The sequence below is a fragment of the Melospiza georgiana genome, chromosome 1 (genome assembly GCF_028018845.1).
Source record: "Melospiza georgiana isolate bMelGeo1 chromosome 1, bMelGeo1.pri, whole genome shotgun sequence".
Taxonomy (NCBI): domain Eukaryota; kingdom Metazoa; phylum Chordata; class Aves; order Passeriformes; family Passerellidae; genus Melospiza; species Melospiza georgiana.
The window spans coordinates 8,736,698-8,752,102 of NC_080430.1; the positions used below are offsets into that span (position 1 = coordinate 8,736,698).

Below are 15,405 nucleotides of genomic sequence, written 5' to 3' on the forward strand. Positions count from 1 at the left end.
GCAATCTGGTTTCCCCTTGAACTTTGAACTGGATGGTTTCTTTTCATTGAATGTGACAGAGGTGGAAACATGAAGAGTAATTAAATTCTTGCAAGAAGAGGCCAGAAGTGGGCAATGCCATAATTGAAGGAAAAATTTGTCATTGAGTTTCTATCTTATCTAGGAGAGAAACCTCTCAGTGCAGAGAGCCTGTGTGCTCCAAATATGGGAACAACTTCAATCAGAGCTAATCAATTGCCAGTCCTAAATATTGGAAACCAGGTGTTGTTAATTTAGGGCTGATGAAATGACTTTGTAACCATGTAATGGTTAATTCTTACAACCTTCTGCAGAAGGATGTAATTGAAGGGTTGAACAAAGTTGTAATGAGCATGTTAACATATGGTGTGAGACCTGAATTATAGGAAATAATGTAGTGCTGTGTCAGGCTAGTGTTGATCAGGACTGAGCCTGCTTAGAGTGGGGGCTGATTAAAATTCCCTTAATCTTGAATCTCAATTTTAGTATTTCAAGGTAGAACTCATTGTTCAGTTATTTCTTTCTTAAAACTTAACTCCTGGAATGTTTATAGAGGGACTACTGGAAAAGATACAAGGGAATGAATCTGTGTTGTGTACACAGAGTTATTTTAACACCTACAGTAATCTTGAATCAAGCAATCAAGTTGTCTTACCTGTTACTCTCTGAGCATTTGAGATGACTTGGTGTGAATGGTTTTGGAGAGCTATTTCTAACTGACAAGGACTGAATGAATGGTGGATCTGAGGTGTGTCACAGCTGAGCAACAGGGTGCACTTGTGGGATCTGGGAGTTAAGGATGTGAGTTCTGTTTGTCTGAATTGCACAGTGCTCGTGGCCATAGTTCACAGTAATCCAGTCTGAAAACATGGTTTGAATTAACCTGGACCTGTGCAAGTGCCAACTACATGTTTTCTTTAAGCAGTTTAAAGAATAGATTAAAGAAGGTCTGGCTTTATCTTCTGCCTTTGCTTTAAAGTGGTTAAGAGGCCTTTTCCAGAGTTCCTGTCCCAGTGTCACAGTTGGTATCTCACAAACAACAGTCTACTTTGCAAACTGATCCATCCATTTACAGGAATGTCACAGGAGATTTTATTCACACAGACTGCTTATGTGGCTCTTGTGAACTTTTCATGTGTTTTCTGACCAATTTACTAATTCTTGTGGATGGCCCATTGCAGGGGAAGGAGCTGGAGGGTTTCATATTACACAAGAGGGACCACTGTGATTTCTGTCCTTCATGCAGTGTTTGTTATCTTGGCTAATTTCTCTTTCAATTCCTATGATGTGTGAAGAAAGATGGGATAAAATAAGGAAGAGGAGATTAAATAGAAAATGCAAGAGGTATTTCTTTTTATTATCTAAAGACTGCTGCTAACTGACTGTTACAGAGGCCAGAGCATTAGTGAGTGGGAAGCTGGAAGTTAAGGGATGAAAAAATCTGGACCATCAGCTTATCTGAGTCCACCAGCACATTCCATGTCTGAAATATTTCAGTGTTTGCCTGAAGGAAAATGTATAGAAGCTTTTGACTTCAAACATCATTTATTTAACTTATGAACACTGAAGTAATAATACTACATGAGACACATGTGCAGTATTTTATGGACATAAAGAAGTGGAAGTGTTGTCATGCCCACTTTGGGATGGAATGTGGCAGAGGGAGGTCTCTGTTCTTCAGCCAGAAATTGTGAGGTATCTCTGGCATCCAGATTTGTGACTGTAGTGTGGGGCATTTGGAGAGAAGAGGGAGCTGGGCAGACCCTGCCTCCCTCTGCTAAAGGCAGAAGAGAGGGGTTCCTCAGCTCTGAGGCCATTCCCCCTCTGTCCATGACCTGGATCCTCCTCTGCAGCTGCTGCAGATGGAGCAGAGCCTGTTAATGGAGCTGTGTGCCTTTGGCCAGGAAAGCTTCAGGAGCTTGGGATCAGTTCTTATTTAGCTGTTGTCCTTCAGCTGTCACCCTGGGTGTGGTGTGAGCTGGGCAGGTGCCCAGCCCACAGACATCTTTGGTCAATTTGAGTTTGTTTGGGAAGAAGGACTATTCAACTTTGGCAACAGTCTGAAGAGGCACCAAGCACAAGATGAAGTGGCACCAATGTCTACCTGACTAAGTTGTGCCAGGAAGGCTTTGCTATTTTTTAATGCACCAAGATTTTCTCTCTTGATAGGACATCTTAGTGCACTGGGTGGGTGTCTTTCAGATAACTCTTGGATTCATGTCTGAAGAAGCTGAATTGTAAAACCTAAATCATGTTTTATTTAGTATTTTTAAGGCTTTGTCAGGATGACTTACTCTCAGGCCCTAGTGAATAGCCAATGTTATATGTCTGTTTTATTCCCAGGGGATTTTGACATTATTTGCTTTTGGAACTCAGGACTTATTTTTAAAATAATCTTTATCTCAAACAATACATTTTTTCCCTTAAACAGCAAAAACCTTAGTAGACTTTCTTCATGTTCTCATTCAACATGCTTCCACTTGATCTCCAGCACATCAGGTGGTGTCTCAAATGGATGCTGTGAAGGGTAGTTGACCAGTTTTGGTTAATTTTTCCATAATTTCTGGAGTCAGTAGTTTGATTTCTGAGTTTTTGAGTGTTGTGTTCCTGACACTGTTTTTAAGTACTTCTTTATTGATTTCATCTGTGAGAGGTTTTTTAAACAAGTGACTAGTCATTGCTCAAAACAGAAGTTGCTGTCCTTCATGGTCATTTGTTTGAAACATTTCTTTTAAAAAAGCAGTATATTAGTGCTATACAAATTAATTCTAAAAGATACATTACTTATTTTTCCCAGGTGATCCTTGGACTGTCATGGATCACCCCACCATTATTTTAGCAAACATGGGTTGGCTTAGTGGCATTACCGTGGGCCTGGGTCTGTGGCTGCACCACCTCTTAGAGGATTTAGAGGCAGAAATTTGCAGTGCTTTTGAAAACAAAGCTCCTTGCAGAAGTGTTTGTTGTGTGTTGTGGGAAATGCAAATAGGGTTGGAATTTTTTTCCCCATTTTTTCACATACAGTCATGTGTTGCTACATGTGAGGAAGGGTTTTTTAGCAATTGTTATTAATGTGGACTCACTGTCCTCATAGTAAGGACAAATTAGAGTCCTGCATCTGACTACAGGCAGTCATTTTAAACTGATATTTAGTAACCTGTACATGTTTGCAGCAGTACGTGTGTAGGAGACAAACTGTTAATGGAAATAAAAAGCCACTTGTGAAAATGATTCTCTTACTTCCTCACAATTATTTTGCTTTAGCTATGGCTTCACTGTAATGAGTAACAGTAAATGAAATTTTCCCTGTATTGCTGTGTAGTAGTGGCAGATCACAGGTAGTGTAGAAAGCATTTTGTTTCCGTTTAACAGAATACATGGTATCAGGTGGTGTTGATTGACATTTCTTGGATACTGCTTTACACAGCATTTCATGCAAATCATGTTTGAATGAGACTGCTGCATCAAATTACATTTCTTTCAGATTATAGCCCTTGCAGATGTGAGACAGAGCTTGTTCAGCAGCTAGCAAAAGGCTTTGGTTTTTAACAGGTACAGTTTTCACAACTTGACTGCAAAGCTCTATAATTACAGCACTTAAGATAGTGAAGGAATGATGGGCACTTTCTCTTATCAGATCTATAAGTAGTAGCAAGCAAATGCAGCATGAGATCTCTCCAGCTGTCAAGTATTGTCAGGCTGCCATGGAGGGAAAGCAGTTTAAAATGCAGGTGACATAATACCCAACATCCTCCATTTGCTAGTGGGCTTCTGATTAATCACGATTACCATACATTATCATACCATCAAATTTAATCATATCAGTGAATTCCCATCTGCAGGAGGAGCAGCAGCAGCTAAACATGATGGTAACAGCTATTAAATAAGAGAGAAATAGCTGGTTTCTAAATGCAGTAACCCTTTAACTTGTCATGTTGGCTCCTGTGTGCACGTGCTCTGTAGGCAGTAAAATGGAGCAGAAAACCTGTGCATTTATATTTTACTGTCATTTATCTTTCTGTAAGGTGATTGCTGTTTAGCACAGCCAAGGAGAACCAGTACTGCAGATTTTTTTCCCCCTGTGTTAATGATGGTAGATTTTCTTCAATCTCAGCTTTAGTATGTGCTAAACACAGAGTCACAGAAGGGCTGAGGTTGACAGGGACCTCTGGAGGTCACCTGGTCCATCCCCCTGCTCAAGCAGGGCCACCTGAAGCCAATTGTCCTGGACCACGTGTGGATGGCTTCTCCAAGGATGGTGCAAGTGCTCAGGCACCCTTACAGTAAAAAAGTTTTTGTTTATCCAGATATATAGGTTGTACTTTGGTTTTTGTATATTTCTGTGAATGAAATGTGAAGCTTTTAAAAAATCCATTGTAAGCAAAGCACAAAACTTTTGTCATTGCAAAGAGGGAAAAGTATTATGGATGTGCTATTTTGCTGTTAATTAAGCACTGTTAAAGAGTTACTTTGCAGAAATCAGGACTTATAAAGAAATCCAATTAAAATATACAGTCTGCTGAGTACAATACAGTAAGAGTAATCTAGAGCTTAAAAACTGAATAGAGAACTAAAATGTATCTATTATAATACTAGAAAGTATTAGATGATAGTAAAGTTATCTTAAGCTATTTCACTGAGATGAGTAAATGTGCTTTTAAAAGATAACTCAGTACATTTGTGTCATCACAATATGAAAAAGTAAATCTATAAACTGGTGTTTGTTCACCTTCTGTGTCTTCAGTTCTTGTTAATTCTTTAGAATGTGAGAGTGAAAATGCTTCATTTTATTATAAAGCAGTAAGTCACTACTGTTACAATAAAATAAGGCAATTCAGAGATATTATGGGTTGACTGTAAAATGATGAAAATATTCAGGTCTTCATACCCAATGCATGAATAGTACTTGCAGGTATATTGGGAACTCTGAGTATGTAAAGTTCTCACATCAATGTGTTTGTAAGGTCAGAGATGTGCAGAACGTCTCAGAAATGAGATTTCCTAACAGAACTAAAAGCCATCAATCTAGTAATTTGCTTACTAAGTAATCAGGTCCTTTTCAAAGTCCAGGTTAGCAATTCTCATTTTTGTTTTCTGTAAAGCTGGCTGCTTCTTGACTTTTTTTTTGTAGCAACCTCACCATTTCTTGTTAAAGAAAGAAGCATCATCCCCAGGTCCCATTGAGATTCTGAGATTGTTTTAAATAAATTGTAACTGCAGCTTCAAGCTTGGAGTGTAATGTAGAAATCTTGAATTTAATATTCATGATCCAGTTTAGTTGTAGCCTCAAGTTGTGCTAATTGTTAGTGACTTGCAGGCCACCAAGATACACATAAACACCATGATGATATTTCTATGGAGTAGTTTCTGCAAAGTCCAAGGGGAAGATCTTACCTCATCAGTTCCGAGAACAGGAGGGGTTCCTAATTCTTTACACATCCATAAAACTGTTAGATGTCAGCACAAAATGTGTGCAGAAGGATTTTACTGTCTTTTACTAAATGATGATGAAATCCTCATCTTTCAAGGGAGGGTTCATTGTTCTAAATGACATTAATGTCTCTTACACTCTTTCTCCAATTTGTTGTGTTGTACTTAACCTTAAAAATTAGAGGGCACCAAACAAAAATGATAATGCATTCTTCTACACCCCTCTCCTGCAAAGGATTGCAAACTTAAGTGAAACTGAATCTTCCAGATGAATTGGTGTAACAATTTAGCATTAAACAACTTCCTTAGGTTTGTGGTTTGGGAGGTTTGGGTTTACTCTTCCCTTCAGTCTGGGCAGGTTGCAGAAGCTTGTCTGTCACACTGTTTCTCATTATGGCCTGTCTCTGCTGGGGGCACTCTTCCTTCATCCATACCAAATAGATGGATGGGAGTGTGGTTGTTTGCACATCAGCACTTCAAATTAGGAATTTGAATCTAGAGTTGGGATCTTGTTACCAGTACATTTTCTCTGTATTTCATTAAGGACTCTCTTAAGCAGAAGTTCTCCTGTGAAGATGTGGTTCCTTGTGGGCCCATCTGCTTTGGTGCTTCTCTGAGAAACACACTGAAATTGGGACTGGTTTTGTCTCCATTTGCAGCATGAATCTCTTCCTGCTGGATGTATTGTGGGGATGCCCTGAAACTTGCTGAAAAGGGACACTTTTAGTATACAACAGTTAAAATTTTCAGCTTTAGTCTCCTGAGCTGTTAGGGTTTGTCAGTCTGCTGGGAATACCCATCTCTGTCTGCATTGCCTGTGTTACTTATTTTAGCTACTTGAGCATGAGTTGGTTTAAATAACAGGAGATTCTGTGCCTTTCTCTCCTTGCTTGTACTGGTTTACCATGTTGGCTGACATGGGAATTCTGCTTTGAGACCCTAAACAGTGAAATAGGGCATTGGTGATTTCTCTTAGAGATGACCTGGACTTCTGCCTAAGCCTCCCAACACTTTCTTATCTCTTGGAGTTGTGTAGTGTCAGAGAGGAGCTTATCCAAGTTGTGTGGTACATTTTAATATTAAAAATTACTTCCAGTTCAGTTGAGAATATCAACCCATTCTCTGTGACTCAGTGTGCCTGTAGTGCCAGGATCTGTGCAGTTCACAGACTTGAACCAGTGCTTGGCTATCTCTGTATGTTTTCCCCTCAGAAAATATGTTCCAGAAACTTTGAAAATACTTACGTAGGTAGCATAAAACTGTTGTCTGGATGTTTATGGGCACTCTGAACTTTTCTGTCCATGATTGGCATGAATTCAAGGTGTGTCTTTTATATTAGGTGAGATTTTCCTAAATCTTTTGGGAAAACCATGATGCTTGTTAGGTTTTATTTCACCTTGATAGACTTATGTGATTGTTATAGACATCAGAAACACAATACTGAATCATTGAAACTGTATTTGAAAAGTATCAAAATTAATTTTATAATTACAAATTTCCATGAGTCATTCCTTTCTGTATGCTGTGCAAACTAAAAAAAAAATACTGTGAAACTTGAAGACCCATATTTCATGGAAGATAGGGATACATATTTCTACTTGGAAATTTTTGAACCATATCCAAGATATATGAGCAGGGTTTCCTACACAAGAGGATGAAAAGTCAGTTTCTTGCACAGGAGGTAGGCAGTTTAGGAAAGCTTTTCAAAAAGTCTGGGGGCTGCTGAAATAAGAGGATTAACATCTTGTGACAGATGGCTATAGTTTTAATTGTCATAGGTTATAGTGGTCATTATTCTTTGCATTTAAACCATATAAGAAGAATTAACTGAGTGGCCCTGCTTAACTGTCAATGGGGTTCTCCTAGTTCTTTGCATTTTAAGTGAGATTAATAAATGAAAACATGTTGTACAGGCAGGGTGTATTTTATTGAAAGATTCATGATGTTTCAATGACATTGTTAAGGTATTTAATTAGTCTCATGAAGAAAGTGGAGTGACCCTTTTAGAGAAGCTGATAAATCATATAATAGCTGTTAGATCCTCTTTATTCCTTGCTTTATAAGATTAACTTTGTGCTAAGCAATTTATGCTAAGTTTTCCCTTTTATTGGTAACCAAAGTTATCTGTGCTTCATGAATAGATTATTGGAGATAACATCATGTAATTAACAAGAGATGCAGAAAAGTAAAAGTACAATTTGTGTAAGAATTGTATGAGAGAAAATGTTAATTTCTTAACTAGGAAGGATATTTAAAGGGATAAAAGGAAGGCAAAATAGTGCAGTTCTTTGAAAGGATTAAAGTAACCTTATCTCGTGTTCTTTCAGAAGGTGGGATTGCATGAGTGTGTGAAAGTCATGTTCAATGAGCTATTCACAACTCTAATGAATTGTAGACCCAAGTTTGCATTGCCTTTTTTTTTTTCCAAAAGTGATTGATAAGGTGTAGGTTATGCCTTAGCTATACTGAATAATTGAAATTAGTAGAAGGGGAAATTGTACAACATGCAGTTATTCAGAACTGTATAAAAATGTCAGTCTGAAGTGCAGTAAATTATGGTGTGTGTGGGAGGAAGAGTGGGCACATTTTTTGGTAAGAGTAAACATCACAAAATCAAACATTTAAGACAAAATACCTGTCAGTAGCACTTCACTGTGGTGTTATATTCCCTTTAAAGTATTTCTGAAATGTCTGTGATGGTGTTCTCTTAAGAAATCTACACAGAATCCCAGTGTAATTTCCTTCTAGACCTCAGGTCTTGTATTCTTAAGTACCACCTTTTTTCCTTCTTGCATTTTCAAAATAAAATTGCATGAGGATAAATTAAATTATGGAGTTCAGAGCTTTCCTTAAAAACAGGAAAAGATACTGTTGTCTGCTGGGTCATTCTTATGGACATTTGGTAAGTGTCATGGTAACCATTTCTGCATGAATGTGAACCAACTTTGTGGGATCTCACTGTGGGAAGGCACATAAATTGTTGTCCTTTCCCTCAGTTAGAGTTGGCCCCAATGTTGGACTGAGATGTAGAACCTTGGAGCCATGGCTGGATCGTATGAATTGGCAATTTTCTTTTTTAAGTTGGAACCTGTTAGCGTAAAAATAGGTGTTCTGAACACTGAGTAAGGAAAAAATAGGTGTTCTGAACACTGAGTAAGGAAAAAATAGGTGTTCTGAACAGTGAGTAAGGAAGTTTTCTGAAAGATTTAATAATGGTGAAGTAATAGTTAAAATGTTTTTTGCAGGGACTCCTGCTGATGTGTGTACTGAATAGTTGGGTGTAATTTGAAACTGTCCGGATAGCAAAACCATGAAAAATGGGAGTAACTACTGTGCATATAAAGATTTATTATGCATCTATGTTACAGTATGCTTATTTTATCAAAAATAGACCATTATGAAACCTGGCTTTTGCACCTGCTCTTCATTAATTTTTGAAGTTAAATAGCTCTGAGTGGTCTTTTCCACCAAATACCAGAGGGCACTTGGGGGTTATTAGCAACAAATACTTGCTGAATGTAGAGTTTAACATTAATGGTAAAATAATCCACTACTAAAATTGTAGTTTAACTACTGTTAAACACAAAAAGAAAAACCCACCAAAAAAAAAAAAAAAAACAAGCCCATCCTCAAAAGCATTAAGCAATGGAAAACTGTTATATTACTTTTTAGGACAATTTGAATTTGACATAAGTAAAAGTGGTACTGGTAGTTCTGTTGTATTTCTGTTGAATTGGAAAAAAAACTAATGTCATTTGAGAATAACAGACAAAGACCTCATAATTAGAAAAATACCCATCATAGTTTAAGGATTTTCTTTTTTAAAAAGAGCAATGTGTGTCTGGGAGTAGTTGAATGTTAGAGTTTTCACATGGAGTGTGTGATATGAATCAGTTGCACAACTGAATTCCTATTGGAATTATCCTGGGAACTTTTTCTGAAGAAAAATCTCAGCAATGTAAGATATGAAAATACAAGCTTCCCCCTCCCTGTTTATACTGTTATTTAGGGCAGAAGTTTTTATCTTTAGGGATATAGAAGCAAAGCTGGTTTAGGAAAGAAGTGGAGGTCAGTTTATCATGACTGTAAGATGGGAAAGAGTCAACCTAATTTATTTTTTTTTAGAAGCAAACATTAGTAATTCGTTTTTCAGCAAATAACAAATGTCTTTGCAATTAATTTTGCATGATTGGCCTTTGGTTATCAGCCAAGAAATGTGATCAGTCATAATTTAGTAGTTTTTCAAAATGTCAAACACAAAATCTGCTCAGCAATCAAATAAGTAGATATTTGTTAGTGAATCTGGAATCTTAAAAAGTGGAAAAAACCCAGAGTTCTTCACTGCTAGGGACAGAAAAAAAGAGAGGCCAATAGGAAGAGTTCCAAACTTCAGATATTTCCTTCTTGTTCTTTCTTGGACTGTTTTAAGAGTTATTTTGATCCAAGCTTGTGTTGTGGTATGTACTTACATGACAAATACTGCAATCTAGAGGAAAAAATTCTTAATTTGTTGGGATTTTTTGACACCAACTTTTGGATAACAGTTGGATACCTGTTATTTTGTGTTAAATCAATGCAGATTTTTAGAGGACACTAAATGTTTTGATTCTTAAGATGGCTGGACACCTTTGGTACAGAAGATCACAGGGAGCTTGAAATCAGCATTGCTACTATTTTTAATAGTAAAATGTCTTGCAGGTTATTGGTTTGTGGGGTTTTTGTTTGGTTGGTTGTTTTCTTTTTTAAGTGTGAGCTTCCTTAGACTTAAAATGGCCTTGTATTACTCAGTTCTAAAACTTACCTAAAGCTTATTTCATAAAGGTTTGTTTCTTTATGATGGGAAATACAAAGCTGCTCTCAGTGCATGTAATACTAACAGACTTTGGTGGCCTAAACCAAGATGTTCTGCTGGTTGCTGGCCTCATTTTGAATCCTTTTGGTTGAGATTTTCCAAATGTACTTTAATTCTAAAACTGAAATAATGGAAAAATACTTTTGTGTCCAGGTGAGTTACTTAGAAATGTTTTATTATTGCTCATTTTCCAAGGAAGAAAACTGAATTTGGCTGCACTGAGAGGATGTTTCAGTACATAAGGGCTGTGTGAAATTCAGCAGGACTTTCCATGCATTTGCAATTCAGGGCTGCCTTAGGAGGAGACAAATCTGGGCATAATAATGAGGGTACAGGTTGGCAGGAGAGGGAGGGCTGGTACAAAGAATTGTTTATTTAAACTAAACATACTGGATTTTTTTCAACCTGTGCCTGCTGCTTCCTTGGAAGGAAAGGAAAAAGAGGGGAGTTGGCCTGGTGTGAGTGTACAGACAAGGCAATCAGGGGCTGAGGGGGGCAAGTAGGAGCTCCTGACCAGCTGCCACAGCACAAGACCACCAGCTTGGAGTGTGGAAGCTGGGGTCTGGATCCATGCTGGGCTTAGGAACCCATGGCCAGAGTGAAAGACATGATGGGGATGAGAGAATGTATCTGCAGGAGTGAGCAGGACCAGGAGAACAAAAAGGCAAATTGGGCAAGGAATTAATATTGAGGAAGATGCATGAGACCAGGTAACAAATGTGGTTGAGAAGCAGAGATGGCTGCTTAGTTTGTAGCCTAAGCCTGTTCCCTTCAGCCTAGCACTAAAACTGAAGCCTGGGAGTGAGAGGAGAGACTGATAAGGATGTGTTACCTCAACCAGGGCAGAACACATGGAGTTTGGAAGAAGCAGGTAGAGGAGACCATGATCACTGCACTGCCATTTGGTGCTTGGAACCAAGCCCAGACAGATTCTTGCTGCTGCCAGCTCTTCAGCTCGGGTGGCAGATATGTGACACTTAAGATTTATTAGCCCAGGTTTCAGTAAGTTTCCACATAAATTGTTTTTTTGCTGGCTATTTTACAAATGACTAAGATATGTGTAGGCATAGTCTAGGGAAAACTAGGAGGAATTTGAGAGCTTCTGAGTCAGGCTCTCTGAAAATGAGGAAAGAAGGTTGTCAGGACCATGCTCTGTCCTGAGATGCAAGATGAGCATGACTACGTGCTGTAAATCAGATGCAAGGTTAAAACCATCTTGTGTGCAAGTGCCCTGTTGAACTGGGTTCTCCCATGCTCCTGTTGCAATGGCCTTATGCATTATCCACTGGTAAACTAATAACTAAAAAGCTAAAATATGAATAGCTAAAAATGAGTGGGTCTGCTGGGTGCCTCCTTCAGGGATGTGCAGCATGTGGAAGGGCTGTGTGTGTATTCCCTGGGATTGCTGTAAGACCAATACTGTGAGAAAATAGGCTTTTGTCACCAAAGCTTCTGAGCTGAGGGAATGCATCTAACCTTATTTTGAAAGTAGCTGTGGCAGCTCCTATGTGCAGTGGTGCTGGAGGTGTGGTTTGGGAGTGAAGGGTCAGGATCCTCAAGGTTTGTGTTCAGCTGATCTTTTGGCAGGCAGCCAGTGCTGTCCTGCTCAACACCAGGGTAGGGCAAAGCAGTTCAACATCCTTGTTCAGCTAAACCTGAAAAGGTTTTTATGGAACAAATAAATGTCACTTCTTTCCATCCCAAACAGCTCCATTTTGCTCCAACTGCTGTTTGCAGATAGGCTGTGAAATTCAAAGGCATTAGTCAGTTCCAAGGTGGCAGGAATATTGTGTGTTGACTGCTAACTTGCAAAAGTGTAGAGCTCCTCCTACAAAGTGTGTATGTTATGAGGACTGTCATGCTTGAGTGTAATATAATGTCTTTTCACTAAATGAAATACCCACAGGAGACTGGCTGACTGGAAGCAAGGGGATATAGACCCTTTAATCTCTAGGAATATAATGTATTTACAGTTGATGGCTGTATAATGACATAAGTAGTCACAGTCTTGGTCCCAGATAAGAGGTTTCAGTATCTCACACATCCCCATTCAGGTGTTTCAGGAAGGGCACAGATTTAATAATGGATCTGATCCTTGGTGCTTCTCATTTGCTTATTTGGGCCTTGCCAATCCCAGGTGTATTGTGCTGGTAGAAGGCTGTAAAAGCAGCTCTGTCTTGTGCTGCTTTGATAGTGAGTATGCTCCAGGGCCATTGTTGCTGTGTGAGAAATTCTTATCCTAAAATTCCAGTCTTTGTGCAGTACAAATATGATAGGGTGAGACTGTGCATACCCTTGGTGAGGCCAACTGAAGAGATAAAAGATAAGGTACTGCAGCTGAGTTGTTTGGTCCTTCCCTGATGACAATACTTCAGTCTAGCAGGGAGCTTTTGGTCTGGCATCTGTTTTGAAAAGCTTGTCTTCAGCAGTGTAAGTTTGAAGTTTCAAGGTGAGCATCACATGTAGACAGAACAGATCCCACCACTGATTTCAGAATCTTTATAGAAAGCAAGGATGTTCACAGATTATTTTTGTTACTTACTTGATTTACTCACATAATAAGGAAATGGTTGAGAATATAATTTATGTGAAGCAAAGCTTACTCTGTATATTAGAGGTTGCCAATGTATTTTGTCAACTTTTGATAGAAAAAAAATTTCTAGTGTGAATTACTCAATTAAAGATGTCTTCTGCAGAGTTCTGGTTTTGTATTAACATACTGCTTCCTGCAGTATGCAAAGGCATTAAAAAAAAAGAAAAAAAATCCAATACCTTATTGGAAGAAAGAGTACAAAATTTTCTTTCTTAAAATGCTTCAGATGCTAAACTGTGAATAGCCTGAAATGTTGCTCTGCTCTTAATTCTTTTACAAAGATTATTTCTTTAATTTTCTGGGTGTCATAAATTGTCCTTCCTCCCTGCTTTTTTTTTTAAGTAAAGCTGCTCCCTCCTGTAGCTTACATTGTGCTGAATTGATGATGAAGAATAGTATGGTTTATGAAGATAAATGTCAGGAATGTCTTCTAAAGTAGACATTCAGATTTTTTTGGATTAATGGGAAAGAAGGTCAATAATTGCATGGATTTCAGAAATAAGCTTGAGAAGAAATGGCATTCCTGTGGTGCTAGTGATTATTAAAACATTGTGAATTCATTTCAAGATACTGTACTAGGGTTTAATGTATCTTCCATTGTGAAGGAATGACTCAGTAAGGGCCGTCAGTTTGTACAGGTGATAGGAGATAATTTATACAGCAATTGTATTTTTGAGAGAAAAAAAGTTATAGCAGACAATTACATAAATTTCTGGATGGTAGCCTTAATTTTAATTCTGCCTTATTAAATAGGGCCCTCCAGACTTCCAGCAGCATACACCTGGACCAGTTCCTACCAACTTCTCCCAAGCCCCAAGGCTGCCAATCCAGGACCAGTGGAGAGGGCCACCCCCACCACCTCCACCACTCCCTCCTCCACCTCCTCAGGACAGAGATCCTTTCTTCTTAGCAGGTGAGCATTTTCAATCCCATTAATAATTAATACCAACCTGTTGTAAAGTGACTGCACTGTCACTGCATATCCCACAACATGAAGTGTTCAGAAGAACATGAAGGCTGGAAGATCCCATTTGATGGAGTCAGGCTGGACCATGCCAGAAATTCTGGTTGTCTAGTATATTTTTACTTCTTTTGATGTGGATTTTTACTTTTTTAATGTCTTCACCTGTAACTGCCGTGAATCCAGATATTTATAGAGACACAAAAATAATTAATATCTATGTGATTATTGCAATGAAATTGTTGCACTTTGTTGTAATTTGGATAACAAACACTCTCCGTACACTTGGATTTCTTGTAACTCTTTAAACTGCCTGGACCGAGTGTGTAGTGCTTGTTAAGGTTAGATAAAATGATACAGCCTAGCAAACAAAAGAGAGGATAAGTTATACTTATACCACATATATGTAATGTGTGTATGTATATATATATGCGTATATATATACACAGACACGCACAATATTTTTGCACATGTATAGTATATTAAAATGTGCTAAATACCTGGTCAGCAAATGTTGTCAGTGCTTTATGAGTTCTTCTGTGGTTTAAACTGTATTCACTGGAATCCTTCATTGATTTTATTAAAGTAGAATTTCCAAAAGATATTGCTGATTCCAGCAGAGTACCAGTTGTGCTGGTCTTTTAAGGATCAATTCCTTTTATACACAAATGACAGGAGCAAGAGAAACATAACCTTGAGGGTAGCTCTTATAATTAAAACCTCCCATAGAGTTTTGCATTGTGCAAATTTCAGGTTACTTTCCGAATCATACTAGAGCTCTATGTCTCTGAAATGTGTTTGTGTCCCGGGAAGGCTGTAATTGAATCAATTCTCTCATTCCCGCAGATCCGAGGTTCCCGGGTCACCCCTTGTTTGAGCAGCGCAGTCCCCCGCCGCCACCGCCTCCCCCGCTTCTGAACAGCGCCCATCCCGTTCCTACGCAGAGCCCGATGCCCTTCAGCCCGCCCGGGCCCGCCTTCACGCAGCAGGGCCAGCAGCCGGTGTACCCCCGGGAGCGGCCGGTGCGGCCCGGCATGCAGCCCCAGGGCCCCGTGGGGATCCTGCACTTCAACCAGCCGGGCTCGGCCACGCCGCGGCCCTTCATCCCCCCGCGGCAGCAGTTCCTGCAGGCGCCGGGACAGCCCTTCCTGGCCCCGCACACGCAGCCCAGCATGCAGGTACAGCGCTGGGGGAGTGACGGGGCCGAAGCACTGCGGCTCCGAGGGGGGATGGCCCTGCAGTGCCATCGCTGCTGTGCCTGGAGGGTGATGGATATTCTGGATCTGAGGGATCTTCCCCCGCCGCCGTGTCCGGTCTCGCTCGGTGCTGGCGCGGGCGGCAGCGCCCTCTGCCGGCCGCCGCTGGAAGCGGGGCGGCGCTTCGGGGATATGCGGAGGGCCGGGGTAAACCTCGTTAGAAAACGGGGTAGAGGACAGCAACCCTTGAATTCGTGTTTTTCTTTTTACTTCACCTGTTGCCGTACACAGATTTTAAGAGTAGAATGACCTTACACCTCGCTGGTTGGTCTGTTCTTTCCTCTTTCCTAGTGTA

General features: G+C 39.6%; 1 protein-coding gene across 4 annotated transcripts in view; it reads left to right on the forward strand.

The window, feature by feature from the left end:
- The window catches only part of RBM33 (RNA binding motif protein 33), a 101,828-nt gene that overhangs the window by 44,453 nt on the left and 41,970 nt on the right, over positions 1–15,405 (forward strand). For all 4 annotated transcript variants that reach the window (XM_058024963.1, XM_058024973.1, XM_058024981.1 and 1 more), the window contains exons 11-12: positions 13,647–13,806; positions 14,701–15,032. In XM_058024963.1, coding sequence (XP_057880946.1) covers positions 13,647–13,806; positions 14,701–15,032 — 492 coding nt within the window. The remainder of the gene's footprint in view (positions 1–13,646; positions 13,807–14,700; positions 15,033–15,405) is intronic.